Raw genomic sequence first — 24,443 nt, forward strand, 5'->3', positions numbered from 1 at the left:
GTTAGACGATAAGACATAGGAGCAGAATTAGGCCACTCGGCCCATCGAGTCTGCTCCGCCATTCAATCATGGCTGATAGGTTTCTCATCCCCATTCTCTTGCCTTCTCCCCATGACCCCTGGTCCCCTTATTAATCAAGAACCTATCTATCTCTGTCTTAAAGACACTCAGTGATTTGGCCTCCACAGCCTTCTGCGGCAAAGAGTTCCACAGATTCACCCCCCTCTGGCTGAAGAAATTCCTCCTCATCTCTGTTTTAAAGGATCGTCCCTTCAGTCTGAGGATTGTGTCCTCTGGTTCTAGTTTTTCCTACAAGTGGAAACATCCTCTCCACGTCCACTCTATCCCAGGCCTCGCAGTATCCTGTAAGTTTCAATAAGATCCCCCCTCATCCTTCTAAACTCCAACGAGTACAGACCCAGAGTCCTCAACCGTTCCTCATACGACAAGCTCTTCATTCCCAGGGATCATTCTTGTGAATCTCCTCTGGACCCTTTCCAAGGCCCCAGCACATCCTTCCTTAGATACGGGGCCCAAAACTGCTCACAATACTCCAAATGGGGTCTGACCAGAGCCTTATACAGCCTCAGAAGTACATCCCTGCTCTTGTATTCTAGCCCTCTCGACATGAATGCTAACATCGCATTTGCCGTCCTAACTGCCGACTGAACCTGCACGTTAACCTGAAGAGAATCGTGAACCAGGTCCCTTTGTGCTTCTGATTTAAACACCGATTCCCGATGAGATGCGTTTAGGGAGCTGAGATTCTAAACAGGTCAGCCATGATCTCAATTGCACAATTGCAGCAGTTTCGAGGGGCCGAGTGGCCTGGCTCCTGATTCATACGTCCATGTGCTATCAGCGACCCTCCGGTGGTCGGCCGATGCAGTTTAATGTGGATCAATGCGAGGTTATCCACTTTGGTTGCAAAAACGTGAAGGCAGATTATTATCTGAATGGTCATCAATGAGGAGAGGGGGAGTGTGCAGCGGGACCTGGGTGTCCTTGTGCACCATTCGCTGAAGGTAAGCGTGCAGGGGCAGCAGGCAGTAAAGAAGGCAAATAGTATGTTGGCCTTCATTGCGAGAGGTTTCGAGTATAGAAGCAGGGATGTGTTGCCTTGGTGAGGCCACACTTGGAGCATTGTGGGTAGTTTTGGTCTCCTTCTCTGAGGAAGGATGTTCTTGCTGTCGAGGGAGGGCAGCGAAGGTTTACCAGACTGATTCAAGGGATGGTGGGACTGTCACACGAGGACAGATTGACGAGGTTGGGATTGTTCTCGCTGGAGTTCAGAAGAATGAGGGGATGGGGATGTCATAAAAGCCTCTAAGATTCTAACAGGACTGGACAGGGTAGACGGAGGAAGGATGTTCCCCGATGGTGGGGGGAGCCCAGAACCAGGGGTCCCAGTCTGAGGATACGGGGTAGACCGTTTAGGACGGAGATGGGGAGAAATTTCTCCACCCAGAGAGTGGGCGGCCTGTGGAATTCACTACCACAGGAAGTAGTTGAGGCCAAAACATGTTTTCAAGAAGCAGTTAGATACAGCTCTTGGGGCGAAGGGGATATGGAGGGAAGGCTGGGTCAGGTTATTGAGTTGGATGATCAGCCACGATCATAATGAATGGCGGAGCGGGCTCGAAGGGCCGAATGGCTTCCCGCTCCAATTTTCTGTGTCCGATGGGGGGATCCGGGGGGGGGGGCACAGAGACGACGCATCATTATAAAGCCGTACCTTTTGGGACAAAGATGTTCGCCAGAATGGCGCTCCCTGCCAGGATGAGAGACATGCCTTGCGTGAACCTTCTCCCAATCAGAGTCATGGAGACATAGCCAATGGCCTTGGCTGGAATGTCCACGGCCCCGAAGATCAATTGGATGAGGTAAATGTCCATTCCAAACCCCTGTAGGTCTATCGCCAACCCATAATATGCAAAACTGGTCGAGAACCTGGAGTGGCAGAAAGAAGAACAAAGAAGAACAAAGAAGAAGGAATAGTACGGCGCAGGAACAGGCCCTTCGGCCCTCCAAGCCTGTGCCGACCATGCTGCCCGTCTAGACTAAAATCTTCTACACTTCCGGGGTCCGTATCCCTCTATTCCCATCCTATTCATGTATTTGTCCAGACGCCCCTTAAACGTCACTATCGTCCCTGCTTCCACCACCTCCTCCGGCAGCGAGTTCCAGGCACCCACTACCCTCTGTGTAAAAAACTTGCCTCGTACGTCTCCTCTAAACCTTGCCCCTCGCACCTTAAACCTATGCCCCCTAGTAATTGACCCCTCTACCCTGGGGAAAAGCCTCTGACTATCCACTCTGTCTCTGCCCCTCATAATTTTGTAGACTTCTATCAGGTCGCCTCTCAACCTCCGTCGTTCCAGTGAGAACAAACCGAGTTTATTCAACCTCTCCTCATAGCTAATGCCCTCCATACCCGGCAACATCCTGGTAAATCCCTTCTGCACCCTCTCTAAAGCCTCCACATCCTTCTGGTAGTGTGGCAACCAGAATTGAACACTATACTCCAAGTGTGGCCTAACTAAGGTTCTATACAGCTGCAACATGACTTGCCAATTCTTATACTCAATGCCCCGGCCAATGAGGGCAAGCATGCCGTATGCCTTCTTGACTACCTTCTCCACCTGCGTTGCCCCTTTCAGTGACCTGTGGACCTGTACACCCAGATCCCTCTGCCCGTCAATACTTTTAAGGAGCAGGATTAGGCCATTCAGCCCATCGAGTCTGCTCCGCCACTCGTTCATGGCTGACATGTTTCTCATCCCCGTGGTGCTGCCCTCGCCCCATAACATGTGCCTCCAGACCCCACATCACAAAGACAGGAAGATTCATTGTAGGCACACACCCCCCTCCCCCCCCCTCTCCCCCCCCCCCCCCCCCCCCCCTTTAACTCCTGAGGCCTGGGGAAAGGGCCCCCAGCTTCAGGCTATTCTCGGAGGCCAGTAGTCGCACCTTTAATTCCTGGTAACGACTCCCTGGCCATCTGGCACAAACCAGCCACCGGGGGGGCTGGTTTAGCACAGTGGGCTAAACAGCTGGCTTGCGATGCAGAACAAGGCCAGCAGCGCGGGTTCAATTCCCCGTACCGGCCTCCCCGAACAGGCGCCGGAATGTGGCGACTAGGGGCTTCTCACAGTAACTTCATTTGAAGCCGACTCGTGACAATAAGCGATTATTATTATTAATCTGTGACCCGGTTGCGACTTGGCCCATTACCTCTTGCTACGCCCGCCCGCCTCCTGGGCAAGTGGACAGCAATATCGGTGGTGGCCAGATCTACGTCTAACACCCCCCCCCCCCCCCCCAGGCCTTTACCGCGCTGCCCCCTTGCTTCTGCAATGATGTAACGGCGACAATCACTCTTAAGGAATTGTGCAAACACGTTGTCGGTTAATTCATTCATTCGAGGCACATGTGGAACAGGTGGTACATGGATAGAGTGACATCAGAGCTGTGCGCTCGCCCCTCCGCTGAAGGTGAAAAGCCAGACTGAAGCTGGACGACGTGACACACTTCCCTCCGAGTGATGCCATGCTGCAATCTCTGAAAGGCCGAAGGTGACCTTCCTTCCCCTTCTGCTGCACCGTTCCCTCTGGCATCATCGGGCTCGTGCCTTTCACTTGATAACCGAGCTGGGAGATTTCCACCACGCACATTTGCTAACCTTGGCTCAAGTTACAAAACCCTCCCCCTGTTCCCCGGTAACCTACCAAACAAGCATGGTACAGCAGGCAATCTTGCGGATGGCCGGGGTCCTGAACAGGTCGAGCACGCCGCGCCTTTTGTGGCGGCCAACTGGTCGTTTTCGATAGTTGACTTGAGAATCTGCAAAACACGCACATGCACACACACACGTACGCAGAAGCACACGCGCACACGCATCATTACTAAGCCGCTCCTTTTCATCACAGTCCTCAACCATGTGATTGATCCACGGCTTTCATCCATTCACAGGGCGGCATGGTGGCGCAGTGGTTAGCACTGCTGCCTATGGTGCCGAGACCTGGTTCGATCCCAGCTCTGGGTGGAGTTTGCACATTCTCTCCGTGTCTGCGTGGGTTTCACCCCCCACAACCCAAAGATGTGCAGGTTAGGTGGATTGGCCAACGCTAAATTGTCCCTTAGTTTCCAAAAATGTGCAGGTTAGGTGGATTGGCCGTGCTAAATTGCCCCTTAGTGTCCAAAGATGTGCAGGTTAGGTGGATTGGCCGTGCTAAATTGCCCCTTAGTGTCCAAAGATGGGCAGGTTAGGTGGATTGGCCGTGCTAAATTGCCCTTAGTGTCCAAAGATGTGCAGGTTAGGTGGATTGGCCGTGCTAAATTGCCCCTTAGTGTCCACAGATGTACAGGTTAGGTGGATTGGCCGTGCTAAATTGTCCCTTAGTGTCCAAAGATATACAGGTTAGGTGGATTGCCGGTGATAAATTGTCCCTTAGTGTCCAAAAATGTGCAGGTTAGGTGGATTGGCCGTGCTAAATTGTCCCTTAGTGTCCACAGATGTACAGGTTAGGTGGATTGGCCGTGCTAAATTGCCCCTTAGTGTCCAAAGATGTGCAGATTAGGTGGATTGGCCATGCTAAATTGTCCCTTAGTGTCCAAAGATGTGCAGGTTAGGTGGATTGGCCGTGCTAAATTGCCCTTTAGTGTCCACAGATGTACAGGTTAGGTGGATTGGCCGTGCTAAATTGCCCCTCAGTGTCCAAAGATGTGCAGGTTGGGTGGATTGGCCGTGCTAAATTGCCCCTCAGTGTCCAAAGATGTGCAGGTTAGGTGGATTGGCCGTGCTAAATTGCCCCTTAGTGTCCAAAGATGTGCAGGTTAGGTGGATTGGCCGTGCTAAATTGCCCCTTAGTGTCCAACGATGTGCAGGTTAGGTGGATTGGCCGTGCTAAATTGCCCCTTAGTGTCCAAAGATGTGCAGGTTAGGTGGATTGGCCGTGCTAAATTGCCCCTTAGTGTCCAAAGATGTGCAGGTTAGGTGGATTGGCCGTGCTAAATTGTCCCTTAGTGTCCAACGATCTGCAGTTTAGGTGGATTGGCCGTGCTAAATTGCCCCTTAGTGTCCAAAGATGTGCAGGTTAGGTGGATTGGCCGTGCTAAATTGCCCCTTAGTGTCCAAAGATGTGCAGGTTAGGTGCATTGGCCGTGCTAAATTGCCCCTTAGTGTCCAAAGATGTGCAGGTTAGGTGGATTGGCCGTGTTAAATTGTCCCTTAGTGTCCAAAGATGTGCAGGTTAGGTGGATTGGCCGTGCTAAATTGCCCCTTAGTGTCCAAAGATGTGCAGGTTAGGTGGATTGGCCGTGCTAAATTGTCCCTTAGTGTCCAAAGATGTGCGGGATAGGTGGATTGGCCGTGCTAAATTGTCCCTTAGTGTCCAAAGATGGGCAGGTTAGGTGGATAGGCCGTGCTAAATTACTCCCTTAATTGGTAAAAAAAATAATTGGGCGCTCTGAATTTATTTTTAAAAAAAGAATTTCATGTATCGGACACTATGAAGATGACCGAGGCATTGTATAAAAAAATGTGGCATGTCAAACCGCAGGCCGTTGCACAGGAGGAGGACAGAGCAGGTCTTAACTGAACGTTAAGGGGCAGCAGGGTAGCATGGTGGTTAGCATAAATGCTTCACAGCTCCAGGGTCCCAGGTTCGATTCTCGGCTGGGTCACTGTCTGTGTGGAGTCTGCACGCAGGGCCGGCTCAAGGCACCGGCAACTCGGGCAGTCGCCCGGGCGCCATGTGCTAGGGGGCGCCAGACTCGGGTCCCGCGCATGCGCAGTTGGGCCGGTGCCAACCAGCGCATGCGCGGTGGCCGCCCTCCCCCGCTGTGGCCGCCCTCCCCCAGGGGAATGGGACAGTTCAGCGCCGACGTTTCAGCGCTGCAGTTTCAGCGCCTGGACGTTTCAGCGTCAAAAATTTCAGCGCCAAAAATTTCAGCTGGCCAGCGCTCATTCATTCACAGGTCACTTTACAAGCGCAACGAGATTAACAGGGGAGCCAAAAAGCTGCAGTGCAAAGGTGGTGACACAGGTATACTTAGTTATAACACTTAGTTATTTGGCCTTTTTTTGGAGTTTTATTACTGTGTGCTAAGTGGTGTGCAGAACCCAGATACAGAAGCCTCACCCCCAAGGTCTGCTTAAATGTCATGTCTGATGCTTTTAAAATTTGCTTCTCTTTAAACATGGGGATAAAAATCCCATGCTCTTTAAACATAGGGGAGAAAAAGCTGAAACTGTCAGTGAGAGTTTTGAAAAACCCTCCGTTGAACTACATGTCATCTGGTGTAGGTTAGAAAACAATTTACCATCTGCTCATGCGGTTTCAATAATCAATTATCAATTATCACTCCCCCCAAGGACTATTATTATGACTGCATCCCGCTCCTTTCATTCTTTTCGTCTCTCTTGAGGGTGTTATTTCTAATCATGGTGCACTCTGTTGGTCGGGTTAGTTTCCCGGGGTCCCCCTGGCTGGGGCTGGAGTGATTATCCTTTTCCTCTTAATATGAATGGGGACAGTACATTTTCCCTGCTGGGACGGGAGAGGTTTGGATTTGGATGGGGTGCAGGTCCAATGATATGGCCAGTATCCTGTTGTCCCTGGGTACTTGGGATGTTCCTTCTGGAGGATGCTTATGAGGGGCAGTTCCCCAAGGTCTTGTTTTTCCTGCTGTATGATTTATTTTTTCTGGTGCTGAAATGTCCTGGCGCTGAAGTGGCGGCGCTGAAACGTACCGCACCCCTCCCCCAGGGCGGCCCCCCCCCCCCGGTCCGCTCCCCCCCCCCCCGCGGGTCCGCTCCCCCCCCCCCCCCCCGCGGGTCCGCCCCCCCCCCCGCCCTCCCCTCGGGTCCGCCACCCCCCCCGCCCTCCCTCGGGTCCGCCACCCCCCCCCGCCCTCCCCTCGGGTCCGCCCCCCCGCGGGTCCGCCCCCCCCCCCCCCCCCGCGGGTCCCCCCCCCCTGCGGGTCCGCCCGGCCCTCCCCCCCAGGCCCCGCCCCCCTCCCAGCCCCCCCCCTCCCAGCCACCCCCCCCTCCCAGCCCCCCCCCTCCCAGGCCCTGCCCCCCCTCCCAGGTCCCGCCCCCCCCCCTCCCCAAGGGCGCCGAAGTTCAGCTTGCCCGGGGCGCCAGCAACCCTAGGGCCGGCGCTGTCTGCACGTCCTCCCCGTGTGTGCGTGGGTTTCCTCCGGGTGCTCCGGTTTCCTCCCACAGCCCAAAGATGTGTGGGTTAGGTGGATTGGCCAGTGCTAAATTGCCCGTAGTGTCCTAAAAAGTAAGGTTAAGGGGGGGGGTTGTTGGGCTACGGGTATAGGGTGGATACGTGGGTTTGAGTAGGGTGATCATGGCTCGGCACAACATTGAGGGCCGAAGGGCCTGTTCTGTGCTGTACTGTTCTATGTTCTATGTCTGCGGGTACCTTCCGACTGGAGTCACGTGGAAAGTCTGAGCGAGGGTGAGCAGAGCTAAATGGTTGACACCAACCCAACCCTCCCTCCCCCTCCCCATTTTCACAAGCGTCAAAATGTTGCCCCTTTTTTGGAAGAAAACCCCCCCCCCAATCGCCGCTTACCGCGATAGTGAGCCTTTCCCCTTCTGCCTCCTTGCCGTTCAGCTTCGCCACCCTCCGCAGACGCTTCAGAGCCACGTCGGCCTTGTCGTTCAGGATGAGCCAGCGGGCCGACTCCGGGAACCACCTGGGGGTGAGCAGGAACGCCGATACTTCGGATTATTATTCTGACCGCAGCGGCAAACATTCTCTCAGGTCATTCAGCGGCGAGGGAGCTTCGTGGAGTCGTAGAATCCAGATGGGGCAGAAGGAGGCCGTTCGGCCCATCGAGCCAGCACTGACTCTCCGAAAGGGCGCCCTGGCCCAGGCCCACTCCCCTGCCTTATCCCGTAACCTAACCTGCACATCTTTGGACACTAAGGGACAATTTAGCACGGCCAATCCACCTAACCTGCACATCTTGGACACTAAGGGGCAATTTAGCACGGCCAATCTACCTAACCTGCACATCTTTGGACACTAAGGAGCAATTTAGCACGGCCAATCCACCTAACCTGCACATCTCTGGACACTAAGGGACAATTTAGCACGGCCAATCCACCTAACCTGCACATCTCTGGACACTAAGGGACAATTTAGCACGACCAATCCACCTAACCTGCACATCTCTGGACACTAAGGGACAATTTAGCACAGCCAATCCACCTAACCGGCACATCTTTGGACTGTGGGAGGAAACCGGAGCACCCGGAGGAAACCCACAGAGACACGGTGGGGGGGGGGGGGGGGGGGAGAACGTGGAGACTCCGCACAGACAGCGACCCAAGCCGGGAATCGAACCTGGGACCCTGGAGCTGTGAGGCAATTGGGCTAACCACTATGCTACCGTGCTGCCCGAAGGCTAGATTCTCAATGCCATTTTGCTTTGCGTCACTTCCCCTGATTTCCCCAAACCTCCTGCCGTGCAAGAACTGCTGCCCTGGCACCAGGGGTCACAGTTTGAAAATAAGGGGTCACCCATTTAGGATGGGGGTGGCGAGTCTGGAGCCGTCTTCCCCGAGAGGCGGAGGAAGCGGAATCTTTGAATACTTTTCAGGCCGAGGTGGGTAGATTCTCGATTAATGGGGGGGGGGGGCGATAGGTTATCGGGGGGGTCGGCAGGAATCTGGTGTTAAGGTGACAATCAGAGAGGCCGTGATCTTATTGAACGGCGGAACTGGCTCGGGGGGAGGGGCCGAGTGGCCTCCCTCCTGTCCCGAAGTCAGATGTCCCTACGTCCTAGACTATCTCCCGTATCGGTCACTGTGCAAACGGTGACAAGGCCCCTCCCGACAACAACATGCAAGTCATCAATCTTTATGGAGACATCCCAGTCGCTACCCCCCCCACCCCCATCCACCGACTTTCCCGATCGTCCCAGCCCCGGATCAGGGAAGGTGACCAGCACGAGGGCAGGGGTCGAAGTTCAGGATTTCCAGGTCCATGTGGTTTTACTGCCGTGCGCACAGTCCTGCCAAGGACGAGGGTCCAACATCCCGCCCGACTGCACGCAATCTCAAATGGGTAACTTGTCCCTTCAGAGTTTAACTTTCTTCCCCCGATTTAATGGCAGACAGATTCACAGTGACGCTTATACGCTGCAGAATTGCACAGCTGAACGCCTCTGCCCGGCCCCCAAGGTCAGGTCAGGCCAGAATTGATTTGGGGCAGTGGGTCAGCCCCTGCTGCCTCACGGCGCTGAGGTCCCGGGTTCGATCCCGGCTCTGGGTCACCGTCCGTGTGGAGTTTGCACATTCTCCCCCGTGTCTGCGTGGGTTTCGCCCCCACAACCCAAAGATTGGGGCAGCAAGGTAGCATGGTGGTTAGCATAAATGCTTCACAGCTCCAGGGTCCCAGGTTCGATTCCCGGCTTGGGTCACTGTCTGTGTGGAGTCTGCACGTTCTCCCCCCGTGTGTGCGTGGGTTTCCTCCGGGTGCTCCGGTTTCCTCCCACAGTCCAAAGATGTGCGGGTTAGGTGGATTGGCCATGCTAAATTGCCCGTAGTGTCCTAATAAAAATAAGGTTAAGGGGGGGGTTGTTGGGTTACGGGTATAGGGTGGATACGTGAGTTTGAGTAGGGTGATCATTGCTCGGCACAACATTGAGGGCCGAAGGGCCTGTTCTGTGCTGTACTGTTCTATGTTCTATGTGCAGGGTAGGGGGATTGAACAAGCTAAATTGCCCCTTAACTGGAAAAAATTAATTGGGTGCACTAAATTTCTTTTTAAAAGCCCGAATTGGTTCGATCGAAGTCCAACCCCCGACAAAATGGGTGAAGTATTTCAGTACCGAAGGTCTAAGTTTTGGAGTCGCCGGGGGCCTGTTCTTGTCTCTGACCTTCCTTCCTCCCAGCATGCTTTGACTCCCTGTCTGCTGGGACCATGAAGATATTGTAATCATTGGCCGCAGTTGGTCACCATTGAAGGGCGTAAGCTCAGAGGTGGGCAAGCTGCGGCCTGGGTGGGGGCCAGATTCTGCCCATCTGGGTTCTGAGTGCTTCCCCACGAGAGACGTTTTGTTGACCGTTGCCCCCCCCCCCCCCCCCCTCCCACGCGGGTTGGCCGCATTCCACTGATTTCCATCCGCGTGTTTTTTTTTTCTTGCCTGTCTGGCTGAAGTGATTCGCCTGCAAAGCGAGGGGCGAGTGAAGTGAGTGTGAGAGCCGTGCGCTCCCTCTCCACGCAAAGTGTAAATGCTTTGTTTGTTTTTACCATTTGAAGTTGAGGACAGTTCTTTTTTATTTCTTTTTATTTCCAGGGGCTGGTTTAGCTCACTGGGCTAAATCGCTGGCTTTTAAAGCAGGCCAGCAGCACGGTTTGATCCCCGAACAGGCGCCGGAATGTGGCGACTAGGGGGCTTTTCACAGTAACTTCATTGAAGCCGACTCGTGACAATAAGCCATTTTCATTTCATTTTTAAAAATAAATTTAGAGTACCCAATTCATTTTTTCCAATGAAGGGGCAATTTAGCGTGACCAATCCACCTACCCGGCACATCTTTGGGTCGTGGGGGTGAGACCCACGCAAACATGGGGAGAATGTGCAAACTCCACACGGACAGTGACCCAGGGTCGGGATCGAACCCGGGTCCTGGGTGCCGTGAGGCAGCAGTGCTAACCACTTCGCCACCGTGACGTGGCGGTGGGTCACCCGGTTTGGGTCACTGTCTGTGCGGAGTCTGCACGTCCTCCCCGTGTGTACGTGGGTTTCCTCCGGGTGCTCCGGTTTCCTCCCACAGTCCAAAGATGTGCGGGTTGGGTGGATTGGCCGTGCTAAATTGCCCTTAGTGTCCAAAATTGCCCTTGGTGTTGGGTGGGGTTACTGGGTTATGGGGATAGGGTGGAGGTGTGGACCTTGGGTAGGCTGCTCTTTCCAAGAGCTGGTGCAGACTCGATGGGCCGAATGGCCTCCTTCTGCACTGTAAATTCTATAATTCTCCCCCCGTGTCTGCGTGGGTTTCCTCCGGGTGCTCCGGTTTCCTCCCACGGCCCAAAGATGTACAGGTTAGGTGGGGTCATGGGGATAGGATGGGATGAGTGGGCCTGGGTAGGGTGCTCTTTCAGAGAGAGTCGGTACAGACTCGATGGGCTGAATGGCCTCCTTCTGCACTATTGGGATTCTGTGCCCCTGCTTACTGACAGATAATCTCTGCTACAATCTGTGAAAGGCACAAATAGCGTTTGACATTACCAGGAGTAGAGGAAGAAAATGATGTAGGGGAGAGAGACGGCGAACTGTAGCCAACGCCAATCCTGGATTGCGTACGCCATTCCCGCCAGGTACAGTTGACCAAACGTGTAAAGGTAACCACTAATCATGGAGACACACGTTCGAAATCTCGTGGCAATCCATTCAACTTCTGCAGGAAGATAAAGAAGGGTTCAAGGTACAGAACACATGAAAATAGCCATTACAGGGTAGGCACGGTGGTTAGCGCTGCTGCCTCATGAGGCCAGGGACCCGGGTTTGATTCCGGCCTCGGATGACTGTCTGTGCCGGGGTTTGCATGGGTTGGCGTGGGTTTCCTCCGGGTGCTCCGGTTCCCTCCCACAGTCCAAAGATGTGCAGGTTAGGTGGATTGGCCGTGCTAAATTGTCCCTTAGTGTCCAAAGATGTACAGGTTAAGTGGCATGGCCATTGCGTTATGGGGATAGGATGGTGGTTTGGGCCTACGTCGGGTGCTCTTTCAGAGGGTTGGCGTGTCTTGTTATGCTCTTAGATCATAGAATTTACAGTGCTGTTGGCGTAGCATAAGCTGCTTCCTTGATGTTCACACTGACAAAGGAAGGTTCAGACGTGGAGATAACTTCAACACGTTTATTGAACTATTTACAATTCTCCTACTTGGGTTCGCCACTGCTGTTAATCCTTCTATAGCTACTCAGGCTGACGAACCAGTCTGCTACAATCCACGTGGTGGGTGTGATGTTCAATCAACCCTGTGTCTGTACTCACTGAGTGTCTCCACTGGAAAGAGGAAGATCGTGTGGGCTATGTCCTTTATATATGGGTTGGTGTAATGCCCCCCTGTGGTAGTGTCACCTCTGTGTGTATCGTGAATGCCCATTGGTCGTGTCCTATCTTACTGACCTATAGGTTGAGTGTCTGTGCGTCATGTCTCTGGTGCTCCCTCTAGCTAGTCTACGTGTACTTACATTAACCCATACAGTGATGCATATCACCACATGGTGCAGACTCGATGGGCCGAATGGCCTGTTTCTGCACTGTGGGGATTCGATGAATCGGGGCAATAGCGAATCCCATTCGAGCTGACGTCCCGAGGGGTCTTCGGTTTTCAACCTGGACGCGGATCCGCCTCACACCGTCGGGGCGTCTACCAGAGGTGGGGCAAGGAGGCGGGGCCTGGAGCCACCTCAGCCAGATCGGGGCGAGATGGGAGATCGAATCCCCCCTCCCCCCCCCCCCACCCCCCACCCAAGGATTCTGAGTTGCTCCAATATCTCTCCGGGCCGACCAGGAATACCTCCCGCTCTGACAACCTGCCACCGGAAGCATTTACAAGCAGGCCCACAACCTGCCTTCGGCCGGGTTAGCGACGCACCTTCCCAGGGCCGACAGGTCCCGGGGTGGGCCTCTTCGTGCCCAGGGGCAGGGGGGGACGCTAAACTCCACCCACTGCGCCACACGGCCCCCCCCCCTCCTACGCGGTGGGGGGGGGGCATAAAACGTGGCTGACGCACGTTTGCTTCCGCAGGATGCCAGCTCACGCTTGGGGGGGGTACGATTCATGGGGTGGCCATTCGGGCCAACCTCGGGAGTCAATGCTGGCAGGCTGTTGGTGGGAGGAGGGAGTTGGTCAGCGGCAGGCTCTTTGGCCGCTTGAACGGTTTTAGTTTTACGCTCGAACACCTTCCTGAGCGGGACACAGGTTCAGGGCTAATTTACAAGCCCGATTCGCGCCTCGCCTGACACCCAGGCGTGGACACTAATCCCTGAACAGCGAACAGGGATCGCGGCTGACCTTTGCCCTCTGCAGTGAGGGGCCTGTATTCTAGGCCTCGGTTAACAACAGCAGTCATATCACATTTCAGCGTCGTGGGGGGGGGGGGGGGGGGGGGGGGGGGGGGGGGGGGTTTAGAAAACTCTCTCCCACAAACAGCAACCGACACCCGATCAATCGTTAACTTCTCGATCTGAGATTAACGGAATGCTGTTCACCGATTAAGGGACGTGGGGGCAAAGGCTGTTCTCCCGGAGTTAGCCTGCCAGACAGCCATGATCCTATTGAATAGAGGAACCAGGTGCTGGAATGACGAATTCCTCACTATCTGGGGTCCATGAGGCTCAATTCACTGAGAGGAACACGGGAATACCTGGGTCGCTGTGCCTCAGGTGATCGTTCTCCGTGCAGTCTCGGGCCTGTGGGTTATTTTCTACCTAGTTCCAGGCTTCCCCAGGACGTATGGGAGGCAGGGGTGGCGTGGCTGGCTGGCGTCGCTGCCTCACGGCGCCAGAGGCCCTGCTTTCAATTCCGCCTTCGGGTCACTGTCTGTGCGGAGTTTGCACATTCTCCCCGTGTCTGCTTGGGTTTCCTCCGGTTTCCTCCCACAGTCCAAAGATGTGCAGTTTAGGTGGATTGGCCGTGCTAAATTGCCCCTTAGTGTCCAAAGATGTGCAGGTTAGGTGGATTGGCCGTGCCAAATTGCCCCTTAGTGTCCAAAGATGCACAGGTTAGGTGGATTGGCCGTGCTAAATTGCCCCTTAGTGTCCAAAGATGTGCAGGTTAGGTGGATTGGCCGTGCTAAATTGCCCCTTAGTGTCCAAAGATGTGCCGGTTAGGTGGATTGGCCGTGCTAAATTGTCCCTTAGTGTCCAAAGATGTGCAGGTTAGATGGATTGGCCGTGCTAAATTGCCCCTTAGTGTCCAAAGATGCGCAGGTTAGGTGGATTGGCCGTGCTAAATTGCCCCTTAGTGTCCAAAGATGCGCAGGTTAGGTGGATTGGCCGTGCTAAATTGTCCCTTAGTGTCCAAAGATGTGCAGGTCAGGTGGATTGGCCGTGCTAAATTGCCCCTTAGTGTCCAACGATGCACAGGTTAGGTGGATTGGCCGTGCTAAATTGCCCCTTAGTGTCCAAAGATGTGCAGGTCAGGTGGATTGGCCGTGCTAAATTGTCCCATGGTGTCCAAAGATGCGCAGGTTAGGTGGATTGGCCGTGCTAAATTGCCCCTTAGTGTCCAAAGATGTGCAGGTCAGGTGGATTGGCCGTGCTAAATTGCCCCTTAGTGTCCAAAGATGTGCAGGTCAGGTGGATTGGCCGTGCTAAATTGCCCCTTAGTGTCCAAAGATGTGCAGGTTAGGGTGGATTGGCCGTGCTAAATTGCCCCTTAGTGTCCAAAGATGTGCAGGTCAGGTGGATTGGCCGTGCTAAATTGTCCCTTAGTGTCCAAAGATGTGCAGGTCAGGTGGATTGGCCGTGCTAAATTGTCCCTTAGTGTCCAAAGATGTGCAGGTTAGGTGGATTGGCCGTGCTAAATTGCCCCTTAGTGTCCAAAGATGTGCAGCAAACTGATACCCCTTTTCCTCAAATCACTTCCAAACCATTTGTCTGCCATTTTGAATGTCAAGGGGGGGGTTAAGGGGCTCGATTCCCTCTTGTTGGGGGGTCGGGGTGGGGATTGTCATCGCCTGGCAATCGTACTAAATGTCGCACTTACTGAGGGAGAAAGAGTTGAGCATGTTGCCCGACATGGCCACTCCACAGAGGAACCGCCAGAAGCAGAACAGGGTGAAGGAGGTGGAGAAAGCGCCGCACATCCCTGAAACGGCTATCGTGAAGTGGGAGCACAGCAGGAGAGTTCTTCGTCCCAGCCTGACAATGATAAACACAGGGTCAAGGTTAGCGAGGAGGGAGTTCAACAGGGCGACGTAAAAGTGTGGCTTAGCCATGCGCCTCCAGGCTGTGTCACTGTCTGGTGATGTGCTTAATGTGTTGGAATAATTTAATTGGTGTTCAACACGGCCTTTCGACTCCGAGGGAGTTAAGTGCTATCGGTCATTGCCGTGAGCCAGCGCTGATGTGTCACGGCGACTGGGGGGGGAGGGTGGAGGGGGGGGGACTCTTCCTCCCGCCCTCCGACGTGCCCCCCCCCCAGGTTACGGGGGCTTCCGCTTAATTCAGCAATTGAAACGGGAAGCGCCGGAAATACTCCCCGGATCTGGAGGCGAGGAATCGGAGTTCAGCCACCGAAGGATAGAGCCGTCACCTGACGGAATGAGGCCTCTCGGCCCTCTGGGTCCATGCGCCCCCCCCCCCCCCCCCCAGTGCGCCGATTCCGTCAGACCCGTTCCCTCGCCCCCGCGCTACCCGTTTAAACCCAACTGGTTTATCTTCCTCTAGCTCCAGCCCACGTCCCTTTGGACATAATGTTCTTCCGCACCCCCCCCCCTTCCTTCACCTTATCAAGCCAGTCATCACCTTGTCTGGCCTGATCAAATCTCCCCCCCCCCCCCCGCCGATCTCCTCCACTCCTTCTCCAATCCGAATCTCAGAGCTAAAACCCCATCACCTCTGGGATCGTTCTGTGTGAATCTCTCTCTCTCTCTGTCTCTCACTCTCTCTCCCCCTCTCTCCCCTCCCTCTCTCCCCTCTCTCTCTCCCTCTCTCCCCCTCTCTCCCCCTCCCTCTCTCCCCTCTCTCTCTATTTCCTCTCTGTCCTCTCCTCCTCTCTCTCTCTCTCTCGCCCCCTCTCTCTTTCCTCCTCTCTCTCTCTCTCGCCCCCTCTCCCCATCCCTCTCTCCCTTCCCTCGCTCCCCCCTCTCTGTCCTCTCTCTGTCTCTCTCTCCCCCTCTCTCTCTCGCCCTCTCTCCCTCTCCCTCTCTCCCCCTCTCTCTCTCTCTCTCGCCCTCTCTCCCTCTCTCCCCCTCTCTCTCTCTCTGTCGCCCCCTCTCCCCATCCTTCTCTCTCTTCCCTCTCTCCACCCTCTCTGTCTCTCCCTCTCTCCCCTCTCTCGCTCTCGCCCCCTCTCCCCATCCCTCCTTTCCCTCTCTCCCCCTCTCTTCCCATCCTTCTCTCCCCTCCCTCTCCCCCCCTCTGTCCCTCTCTCTCTCTCTCTCCCCTCCCTCTCTCCCCCTCTCTGTCCTCTCTCTCTCTCTCTCTCTCTCTCTCCCCTCCCTCTCTCCCCCTCTCTCTCTATCGCCCCCTCTCTCTCCCCATCCTTCTCTCCCCTCCCTCTCTCCCCCTCTCTGTCCTCTCTCTCTCGCCCTCTCTCTCTCCCCTCCCTCTCTCCCCCTCTCTCTCTATCGCCCCCTCTCTCTCCCCATCCTTCTCTCCCCTCCCTCTCTCCCCCTCTCTGTCCTCTCTCTCTCGCCCTCTCTCTCTCCCCTCCCTCTCTCCCCCTCTCTCTCTATCGCCCCCTCTCTCTCCCCCATCCTTCTCTCCCCTCCCTCTCTCCCCCCTCTCTGTCCTCTCTCTCTCTCTCGCCCCCTCTCCTCATCCCGCTCTCCCTTCCCTCTCTCCCCCCTCTCTCTCTGTCTCTCTCCACTCACCTCCTTGTCCAACCCCCCCCCACCACCCCCACCACCCTCCTTCCCCATATGACACTTGTTCCGTCCCACTCACCCGTCACTCTCCCATGGCTGACTTGGCACCCGGCCCGCTCAGCGCAGTGAATGTGGTTTTCCCCGTGCCCGTGTCTTCCTATGCCACCATTTCAAACCACTCTGAAAGGGGGGGAGATGGTGGCGGAGTGGGTTACGTCCCTGGGCTAGTAATCCGGAGACCCCCACCCCCCAGGTTAGTGTTCCAGAGGGATGACGGGTTCGAACCCCACCCTGGGCGGCCGGCGGAATTTAAATTCAGTGAATAAAATCTGGAATTGTAAAGCTCGGTAACGGCGACCGTGACAACGATCATCGATTGCCGTAGAAACTCACTGAGCCCGTGTCGCCGGTTGCTTACTTGTCGGAGAGCCTGCCCAGCACGATGGCGCCCGTAAGCAAGCCTGCCATGTAGATAGACTGCGAGATCCTCCTCAGTGACCTCCAGTTGCACACCAGGTCCCACTGTCAAAGAATGGAGCCAATCGTCATTGAGAACTTTACACCCTCAGTGTATTACAGTACCCGACCCCAATTTATATCAGTACACAGGACCAGACACCAATAATTGTTCGATTTGTAAGCTGTGAGGAAAGGAGAGTCATGTGAGTGTACCTTTAAGAAAGGGGTGTTTATAAATGGGTGTGTATATAAATATCTGTAGTGAGGGTACCTTTAAGAAATGGGTGTTTACTACTGCAGTGATGTCAGACTGTGGGTGGAGCTGGGCTGTCTGTCAGCTTTTTACTTTCGTTTTAGGCTGTTTGCTGCAGGGTGTGTTTTAGTTTAGTTTTCAGTGTTGGAGCTGAAGCCAGTCAGAGCAGGTGTGCTGCTGTTCTCTCTGCCATCAAAAGACTATCTCTTGATCATTTGGTGAATTCAGAATTATAAATGTTCTCAGTAGTGAATTTAAACCTGATGTGCTTCTTTTTTGTCAAAATATTTTTATTCCCCTCGTTTTTCACATTTTCTCCCAAATTTGCACCCACCAACAATAAACAATAATCAGTAACAAATATGTCAATCCCCATATCGATAACAACGATCCCATCCTCCTACCAAACCCCAAACATCAGCCGCATGTTCACACAAACAACTGACAAAAAGGAATCAGGAATCGCCCATAGTCACACACAGCCCCCCTCCCCCCAACCCTCCCACCCATCCCCCCCAACTAATGTTCGATGTTATCCAGTTCTTGAAAGTGCATGATGAATAATGCCCGTGACTTGTAGAACCCCTCCATCCTTCCCCTCAGTTCAAACTTAATCTTCTCAAGGGTCAAGCATTCCAGCAGGTTCCCCCCCCCCCCCCCCCCCCCCCCCCCCCCCCCGCCACGCCAGGGCACAGGGTGGAGAGGCTGCTCTCCATCCCATCAGGATCCGCCTTCGGGCGATCAACCAGGCGAAGGCTCCAACATCTGCCTCCGTGCCCGTTTCCAACCCCGGCTGGTCCGACACCCTGGATACGGCCTCCCGAGGGCCCGGGTCCAGGTTCACGTGCACCGCTTTAGAAATTATCCTAAAAACCTCCTTCCAGTAATCCTCTAGCTTTGGACAGGATCAAAACATATGAACGTGGTTAGCGCCCCCCCCCCCCCCGCAACGTTCCCACACATCTTCTACTCCTTCAAAGAATCGGCTCGTCCTCGCCCTTGTGAGGTGTGCTCTGTATACCACCTTCAGCTGTATCGGCCCCAACCTCGAGCACGAGGTGGAGGCATTCACTCTCCGGAGCACCTCACACCAGGCCCCCTCCTCCATACCCTCTCCCAACTCTTCCTCCCACTTTGCTTTGATCCCTTCCAGTGGTGCCCTCTCCTCCTCCAAAATAGCTCCGTAAACCGCCGACACTACCCCCTTCTCCAGTCCCCCTGTCGTCAGCACCTCCTCCAGCAACGTGGAGGCCGGTTCCTCCGGGAAGCTCTGTATCTCCTTTCTGGCAAAATCCCCAACCTGCATGTATCTAAACATTTCCCCCTGCTCCAGCCCATACTTTGCTTCCAGCTCCTTCAACCCTGCAAACTGACCCCTAAGAAACAAATCCTTTAGCGTCTTAATCCCCTTCTCCTCCCATTTCCGAAAATTTCCATCCCACCTCCCTGGCTCAAATCTGTGGTTCCCCCGAATCGGCATTTCCCTTGACCCCGCCCCCAACCCCGAAGTGTTGGCAAAACTGCCTCCAAATTCTCAATGAAGCTATTACTACCGGACTCCCTGAGTATTTCCCCGGAGCTATCGGGAGCGGCGCTGTTGCTAGTGGTTCCAATCCCGACCCCCTGCACAAACTCTCCTCCATTCTGACCCACTGGGAATCAACCCCTCTGACCCAGCTCCGCACCTTCTCCACATTCGTCGCCCAGTAATAGTACATCAGATTCGGAAGACCCAAACCCCCTTGCCTGCCTTCCCCTCTGTAGCAGCACCTTCCTCACTCTGGCCACCTTCCCTCCCCATATGAACAAAGTAATCCTTCCCTCAATCTCCCTGAAAAAAGCCTTTGGCAGGAAAATCGGTTGGCATTGAAAAATAAACAGAAATCGCGGCAACACGTTCATTTTAGCCGTCTGTACCCAACCCGCCACTGACTGAGGGAGACCATCCCACCTCGCCAGATCGGCTTTCACTCTCCCCACCAAACTAGTGATGTTGTACCTGCGAAGCCTCCCCCCCCCCCCCCCCCCCCCCCCCCCCCCCGCTCCCGGGCAACCTGCACCCCCAGATATCGAAAGTGAGTCCTTGGCCTACGGAATGGCAGCCCCGCCCCCCACCCCTGCCCCCACCCCCGGCCGAGATACCACGAAATACTCACTCTTGTCCAGGTTCAGCTTGTACCCTGAGAAAGACCCAAACACTCGAAGCAGCTCCAATATTCCCCCTATCGACACACTCGGTTCCGACACACATAACAGCAAGTCGTCGGCATATAAGGACACCCTATGCTCTACCCCCCACCCCCCCCCCTCGGTGTCTGCGCGGGTTTAGTTGCACGGTAGCATGGTGGTTAGCATAAATGCTTCACAGCTCCAGGGTCCCAGGTTCAGTTCCCATCTTGGGTCACTGTCTGTGCGGAGTCTGCACGTTCTCCCCGTGTGTGCGTGGGTTTCCTCCGGGTGCTCCGGTTTCCTCCCACAGTCCAAAGATGTTGTTGGGTTACGGGTATAGGATGGATACGTGGGTTTGAGTAGGGTGATCATGGCTCGGCACAACATCGAGGGCCGAAGGGCCTGTTCTGTGCTGTACTGTTCTATGTTCTATGTAAATCGTATCGAGCACAGTGGTAAGCACCTTTGCTTCACAGCTCCAGGGTCCCAGATTCGATTCCCGGCTTGGGTGACTGTCTGTGCGGAGTCTGCACATCCTCCCCGTGTGTGCGTGGGTTTCCTCCGGGTGCTCCGGTTTCCTCCCACAGTCCAAAGATGTGCAGGTTAGGTGGATTGGCCGTGCTAAATTGCCCCTTAGTGTCCAAAGATGCGCAGGTTGGGTGGATTGGCCGTGCTAAATTGCCCCTTAGTGTCCAAAGATGTGCAGGTTGGGTGGATTGGCCGTGCTAAATTGTCCCTTAGTGTCCAAAGATGCGCAGGTTAGGGTGGATTGGCCGTGCTAAATTGTCCCCCAGTGTCCAAAAAGGTTGGGTGGGATTAGGTTAGGTGGGGTTGCCGGGTTACAGGGATGGGGTGGAGGTGTGGGCTTGGGTCGGGTGCTCTTTCCAAGGGCCGGTGCAGACTCGATTGGCCGAATGGCCTCCTTCTGCTCTGTAAATGTTATCATTCGATTGGTTCTCAATGGACCTCCCTTCGCCCGCTACATGTCAAAATAAATAAGCACAATAAACTCACTCTTTTGATCGAGCAGCCCTCCCAGTCCAGGAACAACGATATTGCAAATTTTAAAGCTATATTTCGAAAAGCGGGGTGGCCAAGAGTTGTTTAAGACGGCCGTTCACATACTTGGCCGTAGTTGGAAACCCAGGTGAAAGTTCAATCGCGTACGGAATTTGTGGAATTTACACATCTCTTCGTTAAGGGTGCTAGCCATGATTTTGAATGCCTCTTCGCCTTCCCTTCTCGGAGCGAAGAACAGTCCCAACCTGCCCGGTTGCTATCGGCTTTAACGAAACCTCGTGTGCCCAATGGGTGGTCTTGCCACGGCAACCCCTCTCCGCCCTCGTTAACATTTCCACAAGAGACGCATTATCCACGGAACGACCTCCGACCTCCTCCCTCTTGATTCGTACCCCCAAAAGAGCCCAGACTATCTCGGGGGGGGGGGGGGGGGGGGTGAATGATGTCAGAAATTTGAGAAATGGCGGGTGGGGGGTGGGGGGGGGGGGGGGGCGGGGAGGGCACAGCTAACGCTTGCAGGGCAGAGTTACATTAAACCATCAATTTAAGGTCATCAGTCGGGTTCACCACGCTGGATGGAAGCGACATATATTCATTCGCAGGGATCAGCCCTTTGCAAGCAAAAGGTACAGGTCCAGGCATTGCATTTTTTCCTTTCATTTAAATATGCGGGGCATACTTGCTCCCTGTTGCAATATCCATGGCAACTCCTTGGCCAGAGTTGACGTGTCAACCAATCGATTGGCACCTTTTTACTCATGCAGCTTAAATCTCTGCCCCCCCCCCCCCCACCCCCTTGAAGTTTGGCAGTCTTGCACCTGCCGCGACGCGTGCCAGACAGAAATCCTCGACGGCGCGCTTATTCTACTCAGCGATATGTAAGCGACAGTGTTTATTTTTTTTAAAACCCCAGTGATCTTGTCAGGTGGGCATTGGTTGAGGTCTCCAGCCGCTGGTGGCCCTCTGCACCGCCCCCCACCCCCCTCCCGCAGTAGCCGTTCTCCAACCACAAGCCACGACGGCGATATCGGTCGTCCCTTCGGTCTGCCGTGAATCTCAAAGGTGATGCCAGGCGCCCAGCCTCACGCTCCGCTCGTTCCCCACATTTGCAGCTTCTGAGTGGTCACCGCCGTCACCCCACCCAAGGTGGGCCGATTCAATGCATAACGCAAGCATGGGATCTTCCAGCCTTCGCATCACGGCGGTGCGGACTTTGCCCACTGGGCTGTTAAGGGGGGCCAATGTTGGCATTACCCCCACCCCCCCTCGCATTGGCACACCTGCACATGTTTACAGATGCCTGGACTGCGAACTCTCCCGAGGGAAGGTGGAAACATTCATTTCCGCACCTTCCTTCGGCTCCACGTTACGCACAACGTTACTGAAGACTTTTAGCAAACACACACACGTTCTCAGACATACCTCCGTGACGATCGTGGCTTTGAACATGGAGCTGTCGTACGTCCATCCATCAGAGCATGCCTGCGTGGCGGGCACGGTCGCGTTGCTCCGGCTGGCGTTGAGGCCCAGGAGGTGCCACTGGGGCGGGGAGTACTCGCTGCATTTCTCCGGCCGGCCATTCCCGTCCAGGGGGACGAAGACCCGGAGGAGGTCCTCCGCCGTCGCGTTGAGGGACCCGGAGACGTTCGTTCCCAAGGGGATCCTGCAGTGATGGTCCGGCACGGCGGCCAAGAAGTTCTGAAGCATGTTGTGACTGGGCGAAAGGAAAGAAGGGACCACCAGTAAGAAAACGTGGATGATTTGGAACTTTCCCATACTCCCGACATCCTCCAAGATATCCTCGAAGCTCATGGCTAAACCTCAAGAAGGTGCAGGCATAGAGGGAGAAGGACTGTTCCTGACTGAGAGAGAGCGACACTGACGGACAGTCTGGTGCACAGAGTGTGTGGGCTGGGTGCCGGACTGATCATTAATCCATTCGTTGCCTAATGTTTAACCTGGCGATAACAGAGTTACTATTTTCACTCCACTGTGACAGACCTGGTTCAAGGAGTTTGGAGGCTGTGAGAGAAAGGCCACAGCGCCGTGGTGGCTGGGGGGGGGGGGGGGGGGGGGGTTTGGGAGTTATTGGTCAATGTGGCTGTGCTTGCCACCAACGTTTGTATCTGATCGGGCACATTCCCGCAGTGGGCAAGGCAGCATCTCACCCGTGCCCTCGCTCCCCGACCGTCTCTCCCGGAGCTCAAAAAACAATTGACGCGGCTGAAATGATTACAAGTGGAGGGGCAGACGATAAAGAATTGAAGTGTTACCCACTTCAACTGCAGCATATTGGACCTGAAACCTAGTATCTGCTTTCATCCATCCATCTGCACTCTACAGATTGTTAGAACGCACACTGCGTGACACCGAACCTTGACTTTGTATTCTTTGTCCATTTGCCTGAAGAAGCAGCCATTGTAACTTAAGACCATTTGGGATAGGACCGGAATGAGGCCACTCGGCCCATCGAGTCTCTTCCGCCAATCAATCACGGCTGATATTTTCTCATCCCCATTCTCCTGCCTTCTCCCCATAACCCCCGATCCCCTTATTGATCAAGAACCTATCTATCTCTGTCTTAAAGACACTCAGTGATTTGGCCTCCACAGCCTTCTGCGGCAAAGAGTTCCGCAGATTCACCCACCCTCTGGCTGAAGAAATTCCCCCTCATCTCTGTTTTAAAGGATCGTCCCTTCAGTCTGAGATTGTCTCTGGTTCTAGTTTTTCCTACAAGTGGAAACATCCTCTCCACGCCCACTCTATCCAGGCCTCGCAGTATCCTGTAAGTTTCAATAAGATCCCCCCCCTCATCCTTCTAAACTCCAACGAATACAGACTCAGAGTCCTCAACCGTTCCTCATACGACAAGCTCTTCATTCCCAGGGATCATTCTTGTGAACCTCCTCTGGACCCTTTCCAAGGCCCCAGCACATCCTTCCTTAGATACTGCATCGCTTGTGTATCGCATTCTGTCCCGATTAAAAGATAGGACTATTTATAGCGTCCCACAATCATAGCCGTTTTCAGCCCTGTGTGTTTCTACCAGCCCCAGAGAGATATCCGGCATTAAACTCACTTTTCAGTGATGGTGGTTAGCACTGTTGCCTCACAGCACCAGGGTCCCAGGTTTGATTCCGGCTTGGGTCACTGTCTGTGCGGAGTCTGCACGTTCTCGCCCGTGTCTGCGTGGGTTTCCTCCGGGTGCTCCGGTTTCCTCCCACAGTCCAAAGGCGTGCAGGTTAGGTGGATTGGCCGTGTTAAATTGCCCCTTAGTGTCCAAAGATGTGCAGGCTCGGTGGATTGGCCGTGCTAAATTGCCCCTTACTGTCCAAAGGTGTACAGGTTAGGTGGAGTGACTGTGCTAAATTGTCCCTTAGTGCCCAAAGATGTGCCGGTTAGGTGGATTGGCCGTGCTAAATTGCCCCTTAGTGTCCAAAGATGTGCAGGTTAGGTGGATTGGCCGTGCTAAATTGTCCCTTAGTGTCCAAAGATGTGCAGGTTAGCTGGATTGGCCGTGCTAAATTGCCCCTTAGTGTCCAAAGATGTGAAGGTTAGGTGGATTGGCTGTGCTAAATTGCCCCTTAGTGTCCAAAGATGTGAAGGTTAGGTGGGGTTACAGGTATAGGGTGGGGAGGAGTGGGCCTGGGTAGGGTGCTCTTTCAAAGGGCCGGTGCAGACCCAATGGGCCAATGGCCTCATCCTTCACTGTGGGGATTCCATGGTTCGACGGACTGGAAACATCGGGCTGGATTTTAGCTTTTCCCCCCATGCCAGCCGTCTGCCCTCCGAAAGTCAGCGACCCCCGACCTTCCCATTGACCCCTCACCCCCCGAAACGGTGACCCCACCCGCCCCCCCCCCCCCCTCCCCCAAGCCTGTCTCCCAATTCTGCGGGGTGGGTGAGCGGGTAACGCACGGTTGAGATTTGTGGCCGCCTGTTTTCCCCCGGGGCCTATTGAGGCCTTTGAGTGGCCA

The 24,443-nt window shown here is 54.6% G+C and overlaps 1 protein-coding gene across 1 annotated transcript in view; it reads right to left on the bottom strand.

Annotated features, from left to right (window-relative positions):
- The window catches only part of LOC119958827 (solute carrier family 22 member 6-like), a 54,727-nt gene extending 32,396 nt beyond the window's left edge, over positions 1–22,331 (bottom strand). The window contains 8 exon segments of the mRNA XM_038787330.1: positions 1,736–1,950; positions 3,729–3,792; positions 3,795–3,843; positions 7,587–7,710; positions 11,254–11,422; positions 14,741–14,895; positions 16,984–17,087; positions 21,889–22,331. Coding sequence (XP_038643258.1) covers positions 1,736–1,950; positions 3,729–3,792; positions 3,795–3,843; positions 7,587–7,710; positions 11,254–11,422; positions 14,741–14,895; positions 16,984–17,087; positions 21,889–22,278 — 1,270 coding nt within the window. The 5' untranslated portion in view covers positions 22,279–22,331.
- Positions 22,332–24,443: the final 2,112 nt, after the last annotated feature.

Source organism: Scyliorhinus canicula, chromosome 31, assembly GCF_902713615.1.
Source record: "Scyliorhinus canicula chromosome 31, sScyCan1.1, whole genome shotgun sequence".
Classification (NCBI taxonomy): domain Eukaryota; kingdom Metazoa; phylum Chordata; class Chondrichthyes; order Carcharhiniformes; family Scyliorhinidae; genus Scyliorhinus; species Scyliorhinus canicula.